This window comes from Oncorhynchus keta, chromosome 6, assembly GCF_023373465.1.
Source record: "Oncorhynchus keta strain PuntledgeMale-10-30-2019 chromosome 6, Oket_V2, whole genome shotgun sequence".
In the NCBI taxonomy this organism is placed as follows: domain Eukaryota; kingdom Metazoa; phylum Chordata; class Actinopteri; order Salmoniformes; family Salmonidae; genus Oncorhynchus; species Oncorhynchus keta.
The window spans coordinates 39507768-39526557 of record NC_068426.1 but is presented as its reverse complement, the minus strand read 5'-3'; the positions used below and the strand labels follow the sequence as shown (position 1 = coordinate 39526557).

At 44.8% G+C, this 18790-nt stretch overlaps 1 protein-coding gene across 1 annotated transcript in view; it reads right to left on the bottom strand.

The window, feature by feature from the left end:
- LOC118373676 (whirlin-like) overlaps positions 1-18790 on the bottom strand; it is a 161945-nt gene that overhangs the window by 96447 nt on the left and 46708 nt on the right. The window contains 2 exon segments of the mRNA XM_052521485.1: positions 1587-1712; positions 2115-2333. Of these exon segments, the coding sequence (XP_052377445.1) occupies positions 1587-1712; positions 2115-2333 (345 nt within the window).

The following is an 18790-nucleotide window of genomic DNA, read 5'->3' as shown; positions in this document are numbered from 1 at the left end:
AGCCTCCACTCTTATGGGAAGGCTTTCCACTAGATGTGGGAACATTGCTGCAGGGATTTTATTGTATTCAGCCACGAGCATTAGTGAGGTCAGGTCTCTGTGCAGGCCAGTCAAGTTCTTCAGTACCAATCACGACAAACCTTTTCTGTATGGACTTCGCTTTGTACAAGGGCTGTATTGTCATGCTGAAACAGGAAAGGGCCTTCTCCAACATGTTGCCACAAAGCTGGAAGTACAGAATCATCTAGCATGTCATTGAATGTAAAGGTGGCATCCTAGTCATTGAGCTCTACAGTAAGGCCATTCTACTGCCAATGTTAGAAGATTACATGGATGTGTGCTTGATTCTATACATCTGTCAGCAACAGGTGTGGATGAAATAGCCAAATCCACTAATTTGATGGGGTGTCCACATACATATTAGTCCTAATATTACTGTACCATAGACTACGCTGCAGCAAATCTGTCACAAGACAAAAAGTTACCAGCTGATGAGATGCTACATGCATTGTGATCTGCATTCCATATGAGATGCTACATGCACTGTGAACTGTATTCCATATGAGATGCTACATGCATTGTGAACTGCATTCCATATGAGATGCTACATGCATTGTGAACTGCATTCCATATGAGATGCTACATGCATTGTGAACTGCATTCCATATGAGATGCTACATGCATTGTGAACTGCATTCCATATGAGATGCTACATGCATTGTGAACTGCATTCCATATGAGATGCTACATGCATTGTGAACTGCATTCCATATGAGATGCTACATGCATTGTGAACTGCATTCCATATGAGATGCTACATGCATTGTGAACTGTATTCCATATGAGATGCTACATGCATTGTGAACTGCATTCCATATGAGATGCTACATGCATGAACTGCATTCCATATGAGAATGCATTGTGAACTGTATTCCATATGAGATGCTACATGCATTGTGAACTGCATTCCATATGAGATGCTTACATGCATTGTGAACTGTATTCCATATGAGATGCTACATGCATTGTGAACTGCATTCCATATGAGATGCTACATGCATTGTGAACTGCATTCCATATGAGATGCTACATGCATTGTGAACTGCATTCCATATGAGATGCTACATGCATTGTGTCCCCACCCTGAGCATTGATGATTGATCACGCAGATAGCAGAGCAAAGAAGCCCTTGGAGAAGACCGATTGAGACATGGCATATCATTTAACAGTTCCATTTCATGTCATGCTGTTCATAGATATTATTTATTACAATTATATTTCTCACTGTTATTTATCCAGGGAAACGGGAGTGGGTTTGGGCAGGAAATCTCTTTAAATCTTGGTGACCCGGTTCCCGCTATTAAACATTAGTCTGTGCACCTGATACCCACTGCAGAGAATACAGATAAAACAGGGAGCACAAAGTAGAGGGAAATGACACAGAGAAAGAGACGAGAGAGAAAAAGAACAGAGGAGGAGAACTGCCCAGGACAGTATTTAGCACCATGGACAGCTCTAGTGACCTCAAATGTAGTGCACTGTAGACAAAGGGTGCCATTTGGGACTCGGGCCACATCAGTGGTTACCTTGAGTCCTCCACACTCTGCAGCAGAGCCCCGGTCCACTCCTGTGATGTAGATCCCCAAGGCATACTCTGCCCCACCCCGGATCATCAGACCCAGCGAACGGCCATCGTCCAATACCAAGTTCACCTGACAGAGAGAAGGGGGGAAGAGAGAGGGGGGGGAGAGAGATTTGAGAGAGAAAAAATATGCGGATTCCAGCATTGTCTAACATTCTGAACGCTGTGTGTTTCTTACAGTGAGTTGAGCAGCTATTGTGGCTATTGTTGGTGAGTTATTATTGGCTAAGCAGAGCATTTGTCGCAACAATAAAACATTATTATCCATGTGAAGGCCCTGAACAGCTGGCATCTGGAAACACTGTGTAAACGCCCAACACTAAATGACACTAAATTACGGCATTATCAGAGGCCAGCGATATTGTGGATGGACTCTTTCTGGGTGTGTACTTGTGTGTTCAGTGACCTTTCACCCTGCCAGCCAACCAACTGGGGATTGACCATGTGTGTGTGTGTTTGACTACCGGCTCACCTTCTTCTCGTCTCCCTCCTGCAGTAGCTGCATGTTGCTGCGTCGCTGGCTGTCGTTGCGTCTCAGGGTGGCACTGCGGTGCTCTGGGAGGTCAGGGGGAGGGGTCACACTACGACCCTGAGGGTCCACCCAGGTGTACACATGATTAGTGACATAACCCCCCGGGATACGCCCCACCGACCGCACCCACAGGGACAGCTTCTTACTGCCCTTCAACACCTAGGGAAAGGAGAGAAGGGGTGGAGGAGAGAGGAGAGGTAGTGGCAGATGAGAGGGGTTAGAGAAAGAGATGAAAAAGTAAATATTTCACAAATCATCCATTCATACATGAGCCAGCGCTTCAAAGCACAAAGTGCATACAGATCCTTCTGGTAATCAATCATGCCCGCATGCACACAGTAACGCACACATTTGCTCAACTGAGAGAAGAACACGGAGTTGTGCCTCATTGATTTCTGATAGTCTGCTGTAGATGCAGTACGTTTGTGCGGGGTGGTGACTGCATCAGAGTGTGAAAAGATCGCTACCATTTCCCTGTATTACAGTGAGATCCTCAAAAAGCCATATATTTCAGACTGTTCTCCTACGGCCGTATGTGACACGCTTCTCTGAGCTAGGAGTGCCGATCCTAGATGTGCATTCCTACTCTGAGAACATATATGAATACCGCCCGTTTTACAGAGAAGACCATGGACAGTCGGAGTACTTGAAGCGTTAGTCAGCTCCTAATACACAAGAGTTATGCAGAGGCTGCAGGCCTCCTCTGAGAAAAGGGCTGAAAAACTCTTCTAAAGAGTCGACTTAGCGGATCGTCTGCTTTCCCCTGAGCATCTGGGGAACCTCGCTCTCCAACCAAGGTGAATGAATTGAGACTGCAAACTAATAATAATATAATAATATAATATATGCCATTTAGCAGACGCTTTTATCCAAAGCGACTTACAGTCATGTGTGCATACATTCTACGTATGGGTGGTCCCGGGAATCGAACCCACTAACTAAAGAGAAAACTAAATTCAGCAACTCTTGGAGGACAGTTGATAGAAATGCTTCCGAATTGTTCCAAGTCAAACCGTTTCGGTCGCCTGTAGCCGTCATCAGGGTTTGGCAGTAGACATTACATTGTGGGGGCTTTGATTGGGTCAAGACGGAGAGCAGTCAAAGCAATCACAGTTGCATATGAAAGTGACATTACAAACACCTCTAAACTGATCAATCTCACCTGAATAATCTCGGGACCCAGATCAATATCTTGTTAGCTAGCTACCTCCATTCTGTCACCAGAGATGACACCTGGAATTCCTGTTTGGCACTAACATGATCAGTATTCTAAAGGGGGGAGGAGATGGAAATATAGAAATGGCCTTTATATTGTGTGTCTGTGAGTATGGGAGTAGATGTGTGTCTGTGGGCCACTTTGCCAAGTCTGTACTCCTGTGATTTATGAGATCCAACAGGCTCTCTCTCTCTCTCTCTCTCTCTCTCTCTCTCTCTCTCTCTCTCTCTCTCTCTCTCTCTCTCTCTCTCTCTCTCTCTCTCTCTCTCTCTCTCTCTCTCTCTCTCTCTCTCTCTCTCTCTCTCTCTCTCTCTCTCTCTCTCTCTCTCTCTCTCTCTCTCTCTCTCTCTCTCTCTCTCTCTCTCTCTCTCTCTCTCTCTCTCTCTCTCTCTCTCTCTCGTGGTGCCACCGTGCCTGGCGCAGAAATGTTCCTTTCCATTTACAGGAAACAGGAAGTGGAAAATGAACTGTTTAGATTAAATGGAAATGGAAAGGGCTGAGAGAGTTTGGTGGAGGAGCACTTAGGAAGGGCGGGAAGGGAGGAGAGGAGAAAGAGGGAAGAGGAGACAAGGGTGGGGGGGGATAAACTGTTCCCACTGTGAATAAAGGCACAACAGTAGTATAGAGCATTGCTGCTCTACAGTGGCAGCAGCCCTACTGTGTTGTGTCCCAGCAGGAAAGTGCTGACCGGGACAGAGCCTGATGAAGTGCATCAGTAAGGCCCACAGCTAAAGGGCATGATGGCTGGTAACGGGGAAATACAGGAAACGGTAAAGCCAGGTAATATACAGGCAGCAATCAGGCAAGAACATAAAAAACTAAATCCTCCTAATGAAAATCCTGACTGCCTCATTCTATATGTACACGCTACACTACCAGTAGTGTGTGTGTGTGTGTGTGTGTGTGTGTGTGTGTGTGTGTGTGTGTGTGTGTGTGTGTGTACCATAGCTACAACACTCCTATTCTTTAAAATAATGGAATCTGGGGAAGTAATGGTGTATGTGTGTTTGTGTGTCTCAGATAAAGGGGTTGTGGTAGGGACCATTGGGGTTCCACATTGAGCCTCTAGAAGGGCCCATGGATTTTATGCCAACCAAGAGAAAACGGTCTGCCCTTGTCTCCCAGCGTAACAGCTTTTTAGGGGGCTACGGTATTGTCCTGGCTCCCATAGTGAAAACACGGCTAATTGTACCTGGTAATTGGCTGCGCTTGGCAGGTTCCTTTAACCGGCATACACACGAGTGCACACACATTGACGCACACACACACTCTCACACACACACACACTCTCACACACACTCCGCCACTCCCTGTGTGTTTACCACTGTGTCTAAAGGGACCTATAAAACAACTGAGAGCTGAAGGGGAACAGGGGGAAACAGCTCAGTGCTCAGACACATGGGTGATGAGAAAGGGGAGAGAGAGAAGTGCTCTCTGCTGTCGTCTGAACACATCTGGCTGTGATTGGAGACCATTCAGAGCCCTGTTGTAGGGCTGTTGGGCTCAGCGGCTGTCTGAGTGGGAATGGTACAGCTCAGGTGTGTGATTGGAGACCATTCAGATCCCTGTTGTAGGGCTGTTGGGCTCACCGGCTGTCTGAGTGGGAATGGTACAGCTCAGGTGTGTGATTGGAGACCATTCAGATCCCTGTTGTAGGGCTGTTGGGCTCAGCGGCTGTCTGAGTGGGAATGGTACAGCTCAGGTGTGTGATTGGAGACCATTCAGAGCCCTGTTGTAGGGCTGTTGGGCTCAGCGGCCGTCTGAGTGGGAATGGTACAGCTCAGGTGTGTGATTGGAGACCATTCAGATCCCTGTTGTAGGGCTGTTGGGCTCAGCGGCTGTCTGAGTGGGAATGGTACAGCTCAGGCGCGTGATTGGGTGGACTTCTGGTCGTGTGTGCATGTATGTGGTAAAGTTAGATATTAACGTTAACAGTTACAGGGGAACGCAAATCAAAGAGGTACCAGAACACAGCACATGTAAACAAACAAAATGGCGTTCATTCATTAACCCGAGAAGTAATTGGATCTTTTCTGGAAGTGGAGTGTGTTCAGAATGTTCCAAATGTCGTTACACGATTACAAAGTCAACAAACGGGAGGGGGGAATATACCTGAACGGTTGGCCAGAAAGAACATCTGTTTGAATTGTCACAGTGCAGGTCGGCAGGCAGTTCAGTTGATGCCTTCTACATGGATCAATTAAGCATTGGCACATTGACCAAAGTTATATCTACCATATACCCACAGAACAGACTTGTGGTCCATCTGAGTGAGCCTGATGAGCCACAGTATATGCCTTATGTGCCTATCAATGGAGGCAATCCCCTTTGCACATTTGTGTAAGGTACGAGAGTCATGCGTGAGTGTGCATAACGGCAGCGTAGCCTAGTGGTTAGAGCGTTGGACTAGTAACCGGAAGGTTGCGAGTTCAAACCCCCGAGCTGACAAGGTACAAATCTGGCGTTCTGCCCCTGAACAGGCAGTTAACCCACTGTTCCCAGGCCGTCATTGAAAATAAGAATATGTTCTTAACTGACTTGCCTGGTTAAATAAAGGTAACATTTAAAAAAAAATTAAATAACACATTTGACAGTGTCAGCATTTTCCCTCAAGTCTTGTGCACACTCTACGGTGTGAAGATATGTGTGTGTGTGTGTGCACATGTTTGGTGTATACAGGATGTTTTTTCCATGCTAACGCTAGATGGACTTAAGCACACACTTACAGTACCTTCAGAAAGCATTCATTCCCCTTGACTTGTCCCACATTTTGTTGTGTTACAGCCTGAACACAATACCCCATAATGTCAAAAAGAAAGTGCGTTTTTAGAAATGTTTACAAGTCAATTAAAAATTAAAATGACATTGAATGTTCCTGAGTGGTCTCGTTGCCTAGTTGACTTAAACCGGCTTGACAATCTAAGACAAGACTTGAAAATGGCTGTCTAACAATGATTAACCACCAACTTGACAGCTTGACTAATTTTTTTAAATAATAAATGTGCAAATATTGTACAATCCAGGTGTGCAACACTCTTAGAGACTTACCCAGAAAATCTCACAGCTGTGATCACAACCAAAGGTGAAGCATGTTTTCACATAGTCCTTATGAGATATTGTGTGTAGATGGGTGAGCATATATATCTTTTTTCATCCATTTTGAATTCAGGCTAACACAACTAAACGTGGAATAAGTCAAAGGGGTACAAACCCTTTCTGAAAGCACTGTAGATGGATGGATGAAAGACTGACAAGGTGTAACGATGTACGCTGAGAGTCAGGAAGCAAGTTCAGAGAGAGAATACATTTAATGAATAAATGAACAAACCAAGAACCACAAACAGCGCCTCGACATGAAACAGGAAAAACAACGACTGGGGAAGGAACCAAAGGGAGAGACACATAAAGGGCAGGTAATCAAGGAGGTGATGGAGTCCAGGTGAGGTTCATTATGCTGGTGACAGGTGTGCACCATAACGAGCAGCCTGGTGACCTAGAGGCCGGATAGGGAGCACACCTGACACAAGGACATTCCCAGAATTAATGGACTAGAGGCAACAATCACAAGGAGATACTGTATCTACAATGTCTCTCACTCTGCCACTCTCTCTTATCTCAGTTTTTGACCCATTCCAGTATTTCTCTTGGGTCTCGTTCACACTCAACTTGTACAATTAATGTCGGCCCATAACGCATTTGGTTTATCGTCACAAAAATATTTACACACAGGCATTGTGGGGAAACAGCAAAATGGTTGTGTCAACATTTTTGCGCAGACAAACTCTCTGTTGTACTACAAACTATTCAAATCAAAGTTTACTGGTCATCAGTTATCAGTTGTATCACAAACATTGTGTTAAATGTGTTGTACATCAGTTGTACAATCTGAGTGTGAACGGGCCCTCTGTCCCTCAGGTTCACTATAGCAACAATTCCATTCACAGGATATTATTCTCAGAGCCTTCAGTATACAATCTGTATACTACAGATAATATAGCATCCTCTTTGCAACAAATTCCACACGGTTGATACTGTATCTCAGGAAGATAAAGAAATGATCATTGTAACAATGAATCATAAGTAACTGATAAGCAACTGACTATTAAAACATGCCCTTGAGCCTGAAGCTATGTAGGTAGGAAATGTAACTGTTTGAAAGCCAGAGGGGGAGTATGAGTCACATTAAACCATATGGAAGAGATGTGAGAAAGGGGGCCTGAGAATAGATAGATCCAGCCCCTGAGTGGCAGGACTGAGGGGCCCTGCCGGCCCCTTCCTCGAATCCTTCCCCCATTAATCAACCTCCTCCCATACCTTTCCTCCTCCCCCGCTCTATCTCTCCTCTATCGAACACCACATATCTCAGCGGTCGTTATTTACAATGCATCTTCCCGGCCAGAGACGCCCCAAATGTACTCAGAGAGAAAGAGGGATGGAGAGGGGCAGAGAGAGAGAGGGAGAGAGAGGGTGAGATAAAGAGAGAATGGGGGATGGAGAAGGAGAGAGGGAGATGAAGAGAGAGCTGGCTGATGTAAGATTCAGCACCATGGACAGTGAAATACCATCAACACTTCTCTATCTGAATCTACTTCACAATTCTACCGTTACTTACTGGCCCTTTAGTATCTATTAAAAACAAAAAACTATGTTTTAAGTGAGCAGTAGGCATTGGTCTGAAGCCGAAAAAGAAAGGAAATTCACATGAGCATCACAATGCCTCTTCCACCCACGCTCTACCAAGGTTGTCCAGTACACAGCTTTGACTACTACAGTAGTATATATTTTTTAAATATATGAAAACAAGCTTTGCTTTTAAACTTACAAGACCATCATGCTTGATTGAGTGAGCCGTTTTGTCTTGTAGTAATGTGGCGCCTGCCTTAAACCTTCTTATTTAACAATTCATTTCATGAAATCTTTTTAGGGTCAGTAGGTGCCCAACATAACACCAGGTGATGGTGGGTTGGACACAGTCACTCATATATAGAGGTCTACAGAGCCTGTCTGTATTCCTGATTTCTGTAACCGTTAGCTTACGTGTGATATTGATATGCACTCAGAAAGATTTGTTTTGCAAGCACAGTCATGTTTAATCAATTGCTTTGCTGATCAATGTCCCATTGTAATGAATGTGTCGGGAGTCGGGACGAAACAGACAAGACAGGCAAGGCAGCGTTTCTCAGCCAGTCGAAATCATGAATCAGCTGGCATCATTTTTATGGATCTATACAAAGGAATGTCAATTGAAAAAAGGTCAAACGAAGTGCAGCTAGTCTTTCCAGCTTGAAGTGATTGTCTAGCTGTGTTGTTGGCCAACTCCTCTGAACAACAGTGTCCTGATGAGGGAGCACATCTTTCTGTACCAGGGCGAAATCGCGCCTCATTAGCTCATTGTTACGGATGTATCCAAATAAATGTCACAAAAAAACAAAAAAACAGCTGAAACAAATGCAAACACAACTACTTCGCTGTTATTCTGTTATTAGGCGTAGTTGGATAGCTTGCAAGCAAGGGATAAGAACGTTGCCAGCGAGTATGACAATGGAACCTTTAGAATGAATGACGGACCGACTGGATCGCGTCTCTGGCAACCGAACCGAAAGAACGAACGACCAGCTGGCTTGAGTAGCAACCCTAGTACCGGGACTATATATTGTGGAAGGATGAAATAGTATGAATAAATTCATCAAAATAACGTTTTTAATGAAAATATGTGAATCATTATTTGAATATGTTGGTAACCCGTTTTATAAAAGTGATAATGCTCTTGAATCCGGTGTTTGGAGGATATGCCTGTATACACTACCATTCAAAAGTTTGGGGTCACTTAGAAATGTCCTTGTTTTTGAAAGAAAAACACTTTTTTTTCTCCCTCCATTAAGATAACATCAAATTGATTAGAAATACAGAGTAGATGTAACAGTATAACTTCAGACCGTTCCCTCGTCCATACCCGGGCGCGAACCAGGGACCCTCTGCACAAGTCCTGTGTTTGTACCTGTGTTTGACCATTGCCTGCGACCACGATAACTGCATTCTGGGAAGGCATAATAAACATCTGCCGCGCTCTGCCCGTGAATCTACAACTTTTTCTCCTTTTCGTATTCATTACGAGAACACCCCTGGTCATCCCACATGCTTCGTTTGTAAATGGTGTTGGCGCGTGCCCCTGGCTATCCGTAAATAAAATGATGCCGCCTGGTTTGCTTTACAGAAAAGAGTTTGACACTTAAGTATGTTTTAGCAATTACATTAACTTTTGATACTTACATTTATATTTAAAACCAAATACTTTTAGACTTACTCGTGGAGTGTTTTACTTATACTTTAAACATGTTCTATTAAGATATCTTTCCTTTTACTCAAGTATGAAAATTGGGTACTTTTTCCACCACTGCTGATATCACGCCGGGGTTGGACAGGGATTCGCTAAGAAAACTGGGTGCTAAACTAGGATTCCGGTACACAGCAGGTGGGATACTGTATATAGCAAGCTGGCTAACGATGGACAGGACACCGGCAGACAGTGTCCTCCGCCTGTCGGTCACTTCCGTCCCACAGTTCTGTTAACAATGGCGAGGGCTAGCTAGGAGGACCGGTACACAGCAGGTGGGTGGCGGTATTTAAGCTAGGACAGACGGTGTCCTTCACCCCGGAAGAACTCACATAATACTTGTATTTTCATTTGAATCGCATAGACAATATCAAAAGTGTCACACAAGCATGAAGATTGCGTACTCTAGTTGGGGGGTTGCTTGTCACTACTTACCGCAGCCACAAAGTCATAAACCCTGCCTATTTCTACCATTTCTCTTCTTAAAATCTTATGTAAAACCTCTACCATAACCTTAACCACGCTGCTTACATTATGCCTAACATGAAACTTAAAGTAAGACCAAAAATATATTTTTTTTCTCCCATGAATTTGACGATATAACCTTTTTTTTACTTTTTTTTTTTACTTTGTGGCTGTAGTAACTAATGGCAACCCTTCAGATTCCATGTCGGTGATGTTAATAGTTACACTCCGAACCCTGTCATGAACCCATGGTCTTAAATGGACAGTTTGGTGATGACAGGAAAGCTTTGCTGTTGTTCATTCACTCAGTACTGACTGAACATTTATTTATCTTGCTTGGCTAAAAAAAACAAAAGAGTCTAAAACAGTGGATGTATTGAAAAGTCACATTGCTAACCAGGTTAGCAAGCATGGAATTTTCTTTTGACTGCGCGCGCAAAGGTCACGCAATTCATTTGGTGTTGTTCAACATGGGTGCACCCGCACCCCACTGGCTACTTTTTAATTAGATGGCAAATTCACGTTTTAGTGAATATACATTGAAATGTAACTTGACACTGAAAATTGCATTGACAAAGGAGGGAGTGTACTGATTCAATGCATAAGGTAAGGGCTGTATCTTCAGCTAGCTCCAGTACATTGCTTAGCAAGCGAGATTGACTACCGCCCCACAATAATGACATAAACACAATGTTATAGTGGCAACAACTGATAGCAAGACCCTACATCTGAAACTGCATTTATTGATAAACACCTTCAAATCAATAAGTAATAAACAGCCATGGTAACTGACAATAACCAGCCTCTTCTAATGTGTCCAACAGACTGTAGACGTCGGGACTACTGGCCAGCAGCTTGCTTAACGAGCCACACTTCGATTACATTGACCTACATCAGTGGTTATGAGACTCCAAAGCTGCTTAAGTGGAGCCTTAAAGGCCAATGAAATGGTATGCAGTGAACTGAGCTGCTGGGCTGCCTCACAAATAGCACCCTACACTCTCATAAAAAAGGTTGCGAATGAGTTATTTGGCTGTCCCCATAGCAGAGTCATTTTTTGACTCCAGGTAGAATCATTTTGGGTTCTAGGGTTCTACTTGGAATCAAAAAGTGTTCTTAAAAGGGTTATCCTATGGGGACAGACGAAGAACCCTTTTAGGATCTAGGTAGCACCTTTTTTCTAAGAGTGTATTCACTATACGGTGCACTATTTTTGACCTGTGCCTGTATGGCTCTAGTCAAACGTAGTGCAGTATATAGTGAATAGGCTACCACAGGCACCTCTAAAGTGCTATGTAGCCCTTTCACTACTGCATCAAATCTACCACAGCACTCTGTTTTGGCATGGATCCCAAAATGTATTAACTGCTAGCCAAATGGATGAGCTCCTTTTCTTAGAAATGTGAGAGCTGATTTGGGGCCGCAGGTGATTGGGGCCGGCACCTGCCTGTGTCTCCTTTCATCAGCAACACTGAATCAATTACAGTCTGTATGCTCCCAGACACAATAATGTACTGCCACACTTAAATGCACGCTGCACTCCCCCCACCTGTATCAGAAATGTGATGCTTTCAGAGTAATTATCGTCGCATTTGCTCCGAACTCCATTTCACGAGTAAGAAAGAACAGATTGAGTCATACTGCCATCTGTTTCACTGCAGAACTGTTCATTCCAGGAAATGCAGAGCAGTGAGCTGCTTGTGAGGTGAAATGTTGATGAGAGCCAATCATTCTCTCATTAGACATACTTAACCTGGACACAGTCAGGTATTTCTCATCTCTCTGTCCTCATTTTAGAATGGAGTGTGTTGAATAGGATAAGGTGTACTTTATTGCCCAGTAGCTTACAGAGAAGGGACATTTGTCTTTACATTCACAACCCGACCCCCAGAGACAGACACACACACACACACCCTGAGGGTCTGAAAGAAAAGGGTCAGCTGCAGTGCAGAGCACCTGGAACAATTACAGTTGAAGACGGAAGTTTACATACACCTTAGCCAAATACATTTCAACTCAGTTTTTCACAATTCCTGACATTTAATCTTAGTAAAAAATTCCCTGTCTTTGGTTAGTTAGGATCACCACTTTATTTTAAGAATGTGAAATGTCAGAATAATAGTGGAGAGAATTATTTATTTCAGCTTTTATTTCTTTCATCACATTCCCAGTGGATCAGAAGTTTACATACACTCAATTAGAATGTGGTAGTATTGCCTTTAAATTGTTTAACTTGGGGCAAATGTTTTGGGTAGCCTTCCACAAGCTGCCCACAATAAGCTGGGTGAATTTTGGCCCATTCCTCCTGACAGAGCTGGTGTAACTGAGTCAGGTTTCAGTTCTGCCCACACATTTTCTATGGGATTGAGGTCAGGGCTTTGTGATGGCCACCCCAACACCTTGACTTTGTTGTCCTTAAGCCATTTTGCCACAACTTTGGAAGTATGCTTGGGGTCATTGTCCATTTGGAAGACCCATTTGTGACCAAGCTTTAACTTCCTGACTGATGCCTTGAGATGTTGCTTCAATATATCCACATCATTTTACTTCCTCATGATGCCATCTATTTTGTGAAGTGCACCAGTCCCTCCTGCAGCAAAACACCCCCAAAACATGATGCTGCCACCCCTGTGCTTCATGGTTGGGAGGGTGTTCTTCGGCTTGCAAGCCTCCCCCTTTTCCTCCAAACATAACGATGGTCATTATGGCCCAACAGTTCTATTTTTGTTTCATCAGACCAGAGGACATTTCTCCAAAAAGTACAATCTTTGTCCCCATGTGCAGTTGCAATCCGTAGTCTGGCCTTTTTATGGCGGTTTTGGAACAGTGGCTTCTTCCTCGCTGAGCGACCTTTCAGGTTATGTCGATACAGGACTCATTTTACTGTGGATATAGATACTTTGTACCTGTTTCCTCCAGCATCTTCACAAGGTCCTTTGCTGTTGTTCTGGGATCGATTTGCACTTTTCGCACCAAAGTACATTCATTTCTAAGAGACAGAACGCGTCTCCTTCCTGAGCGGTATGTCGGCTGCGTGGTCCCATGGTGTTTATACTTGCGTACTATTGCTTGTACAGATGAACGTGGTACCTTCAGGCGTTTGGAAATTGCTCCCAAGGATGAACCAGACTTTTGGAGGTCTACAATTATTTTTTCTGAGGTCTTGGCTGATTTCTTTTGATTTTCCCATGATGTCAAGCAAAGGACCACTGAGTTTGAAGGTAGGCCTTGAAATACATCCACAGGTACACCTCCAATTGACTCAAATGATGTCAATTAACAGCTTCTAAAGCCGTGACATCATTTTCTGGAATTTTCCAAGCTGTTTAAAGGCACAGTCAACTTAATGTATGTAAACTTCTGACCCACTGGAATTGTGATAGAGTGAATTATAAGTGAAATAATCTGTTGGAAAAATTACTTGTGTCATGCACGAAGTAGATGTCCTAACCGACTTGCCAAAACTATAGTTTGTGAACAAGTTTTAATGACTCCAACCTAAGTGTATGTAAACGTCCGACTTAAACTGTTTCGCCTTGCTCACGGGAACAAAAACAGACAAATCACTCAGCACCAATGTTCCCATCTGAGCTGGGATTCGAACCAGCATCCCTCTGGTTAATAGCCTGCGTCTCTAGCCACTAGGCTATCTGCTGTGCCCATATTACATGATCCATTGCTTGTGAGAAGTTTATGGAGTTTGAATGGTGCATGTAATTTATTATATTTTCATACTGCGCTAAATGCTGATGTGTGGCTATCTTAGAATAAACAGCTGAAAAGTCTGTTCAGAAAGTAAATCAGGTAAAACCAGTGTAGTGTTGATATTGCGTAGCTGCCTGTCAGCCTGCCATACACAGAGAGAACACAGGAAACACAAACCTCTGCTTGTTCAGTTTAGCCTTTCAACCATCAACCATCTATTCAGGCCAACCAGAGCCTGCAGGGCTCCCCAGGGTCCAACAGCACTGAAAGATAACAATACCACACACGCACGCATGAATGCACATGCACACAAACACACACACAAGCATGCATGCACACTCGCCCGTATGTACGTTCGTACGCATACGTGCACGTACACATATACAAACACACATACACGAGCAAGCATGCACACGCACACACACACTTTTCACAAGGTCACTACTGTCATATTGACTCAACACGATACACAATAACAAATAGCATGACAGATGACTTCCAGTTTGGTCTAATCCAAGCCACTCAACAATTAAATAACCAAATACCTTAAACAGCACTTTTGGAAAGTATTCAGACCCCTTGACTTTTTTCGCATTTTGTTTACGCTACAGACTTATTCTCCTCATCAATCTACACACAATACCACATAATGAGAATTTTTTGCAAATTTATTTTTTAAAACTGAAATATTACTTATTTACATAAGTATTCAGACCCTTTGCTCGTATCTGAGCTCAGGTGCATCCTGTTCCCATTGATCATCGTTGAGATGTTTCTACAACTTGATTGTAGTCCACCTGTGGTAAATTCAATTGATTGGGCATGGTTTGGAAAGGCACACACCTGATCAAAGGAATTGTCAGTAAAGTTCAGAGACAGGATTGTGTCAAGGCACAGATCTGGGGAAGGGCACCAAAAAAATGTCTGCAATATTGAAGGTCCCTAACAAACAGTGGCCTCCATCATTCTTAAATGGAAGAGGTTTGGAACCCCCTAGAGCTGGCTGCCCAGACAAACTGAGCAATCAGGGGAGAAGGGCCTTGGTCAGGGAGGTGACCAAGAATCCAATGGTCACACTGACAGAGCTTCAGAGATCCTCTGTGGAGATGGGAGAACCTTCCAGAAGGACAACCATATCTGCAGCACTCCACCAATAAGGCCTTTATGGTAGAGTGGCCAGACGGAAGCCACTCCTCAGTAAAAAGCACATGACAGCCTGCTTGGAGATTGCGAAAAGGTACCGAAAGGACTCTGACCATGAGAAACCAGATTCTCTGGTCTGATGAAACCAAGATTGAACTCTTTGGCCTGAATGGCAAGTGTCACGTCTGGAGGAAACCTGGCACCATTCCTACTGTGAAGCATGGTGGTGGCAGCATGATGCTGTGGGGATGTTTTTCACAGGCAGGGACTGGGAGACTAGTCAGGATCGAGGCAAAAATGAAAACGTGCTCAGGACCTCAGACTGGGGCTACGGTTCACCTTCCAACAGGACAACAACCCTAAGCACACAGCCAAGACAACACAGGAGTGGCTTCGGGACAAGTTTCTGAATATCCTTGTGGTGGCCCAGCCAGAGCCCGGACTTGAACCGAACATCTCTGGAGAGACCTTAAAATAGCTGTGCAGCGACGCTCCTCATTCAACCGGACAGAGCTTGAGAAGCTTGAGAGGATCTGCAGAGGCGAATGGGAGAACTCCCCAAATACAGGTGTGCCAAGCTTGTTGAGTCATACCCAAGAAGACTCCAGGCTGTACTCACTGCTAAAGGTGCATCAACAAAGTACTGAGTAAAGGGTCTGAATACTTACAGTATGTGCATGTAATATCAGATTTTTATTTATAATACATTTGCAAAAATGTATAAAAACCTGTTTTTGCTTTGTCATTATGGGGTATTGTGTGTAAGATTGATGAGGATTTTTAAACAAAATCCATTTTAGAATAAGGCTGTAACGTAACAAAATGTGTAAAAGTTTAAGGGGACTGAATACTTTCCGGCTGCACTGTATATATACAAAAGTATATTCAAATGAGTGGATTTGGCTATTCCAGCCACAACCGTTGCCGACAGGTGTATACAATCGAGCACACCGCCATGCAATCTCCATAGACAAACACTGGCAGCAGAATGGCCTTACTGAAGAGCTCAGTAACTTTCAACGTGGCACCGTCATAGGATGCCACCTTTCTAAAAAGTCTGTTTGTCAAATTTCAGCTCTTTGGAGCTGCCCCGGTCAACTGTAAATGCTCTTATTGTGAAATGGAAACGTCCAGGACAACAACAGCTCAGCTGAGAAGTGGTAGGCCACACAAGCTCACAGAATAAGCCTAAGATCACCATGCACAATGCCAAGCGTCGGCTGGAGTGGTGTAAAGCTCGCGGCCATATGACTCTGGAGCAGTGGAAACGAGATCCCTGGAGTGATGAATCACGCTTCACCATCTGGCAGTCCGACTGACCAATCTGGGTTTGGTGGATGCCAGGAGAATGCTACCTGCCCCAATGCATAGTGCCAAAGTTTGGTATAGGTAATTGTCTGTGGCTATTTTTCATTGTTTGGGCCCCTTAGTTCCAGTGAAGGGAAAAGCTACAGCATACAATGGCATTCTAGACGATTCTGTGCTTCCAGCTTTGTGGCAACAGTTTGGGGAAGGCCCTTTCCTGTTTCAGCATGACAATGCCCCCGTGCACGAAGCGAGGTCCATACAGAAATGGCTTGTCGAGATCGGTGTGGAAGAACTTGACTGGCCTGCACAGAGCCCTGACCTCAACCCCATCGAACACCTCTGGGATGAATTGGAACGCTGACTGCGAGCCAGGTCTAATCGCACAACATCAGTGCCCGACCTCACTACGTCCCCGCAGCAATGTTTCAACATCTAGTGGAAAGCCTTCCCGGGACAGTGGAGATCGGTGTGGAAAACTTAACTGGCTATCGGAGTGCTATCGGTGTGGAATCTATATTTTACACTAATGCTTTTCCCATTCACCTGTTGATCTACCTACACACTGGGGCACAGCATTAGCTTGAGTAGAGACACATCAGACGATGGAAGTTTCCATCATTTCGTTCATGTCAGTTCTCACTAAAATGTGCTATTTAGCAGACACTTTTATTCAAAGTGCCTACATTTTCACACGGGTGGCCGCAGCAGGAATCAAACCCATGATCTTTGTGGTGCAATAGCAAACGCTCTACCAACTGAGCCACACGACACGACGCAATGACCTTCCGCCTATGAGCTGCAGCGGCCCTCGATCATCCTCAACTATAGTTGTTTTTCAAAGTGGAGTCACAGTTATTGCATCGTACCAAGTCCTTTCACTGAGGCCCAGATAGACTTGATATTTACCAGGACAGACAGACAGATAAGTACACCAAAGGCCACATCATCAGTGAATCCATCTCTCCTCCCTCCCTCCCTCCCTCCCTCCCTCCCTCCCTCCCTCCCTCCCTCCCTCCCTCCTGCCAGCCTCCCAGGGAATGGACAGAGTGCTTTTTGATTACAGAGTGCGCGTTTGGCGATCAGTCCAACCCACATCTCGGCGAGGAGAAGAGAGGAGGAGATGAGGAGAGGCAGGTGAATGTTGGCTCGACATGCGGGTAATGAACAACCAATAACGTTCCCCGGAAAACCACAAAAGGAAGGACATTAACAAGTCACGTCGAGGCCTCAGATGCTAATCTCTCAGTTGAGCAAACTATTACTCAGGAGAAGAGCTGAGAAGTGAGAATACAGCTCTGAGGCTGCCATGTAGAACACAACGGGAACCCACTTCCTGGGTTCTATATCACCCCCTCCACCCGGCCAGTTAGAAGCCATTTAAGGCATTTATTTCCCGGACGTTTATGAATATATTGGAGATATTGATGGGGTTTTCATTGGCTTTCTGGCCAAGCAGCGCTGCACTCGGAATCCTGTAGTCAGCAAAGGAATAAATCACGGCTTCTCATAACAAACCTGGAGTTAATGTAATAGTGCTTGACCACTTCCTATGAATCATCAGAGGACAGAGTGGGCTAGTACTCACTCTAGCTAGCACATAGGACAGGGAGCAGAGGGCTAGTACTCACTCTAGCTAGCACATAGGACAGGGAGCAGAGGGCTAGTACTTCCTAGTACTCACTCTAGCTAGCACATAGGACAGGGAGCAGAGGGCTAGTACTTCCTAGTACTCACTCTAGCTAGCACATAGGACAGGGAGCAGTGGGCTAGTACTCACTCTAGCTAGCACATAGGACAGGGAGCAGTGGGCTAGTACTTCCTAGTACTCACTCTAGCTAGCACATAGGACAGGGAGCAGTGGGCTAGTACTCACTCTAGCTAGCACATAGGACAGGGAGCAGAGGGCTAGTACTCACTCTAGCTAGCACATAGGACAGGGAGCAGAGGGCTAGTACTCACTCTAGCTAGCACATAGGACAGGGAGCAGAGGGCTAGTACTCACTCTAGCTAGCACATAGGACAGGGAGCAGAGGGCTAGTACTCACTCTAGCTAGCACATAGGACAGGGAGCAGAGGGCTAGTACTTCCTAGTACTCACTCTAGCTAGCACATAGGACAGGGAGCAGAGGGCTAGTACTCACTCTAGCTAGCACATAGGACAGGGAGCAGAGGGCTAGTACTTCCTAGTACTCACTCTAGCTAGCACATAGGACAGGGAGCAGAGGGCTAGTACTCACTCTAGCTAGCACATAGGACAGGGAGCAGTGGGCTAGTACTTCCTAGTACTCACTCTAGCTAGCACATAGGACAGGGAGCAGAGGGCTAGTACTTCCTAGTACTCACTCTAGCTAGCACATAGGACAGGGAGCAGTGGGCTAGTACTTCCTAGTACTCACTCTAGCTAGCACATAGGACAGGGAGCAGTGGGCTAGTACTTCCTAGTAC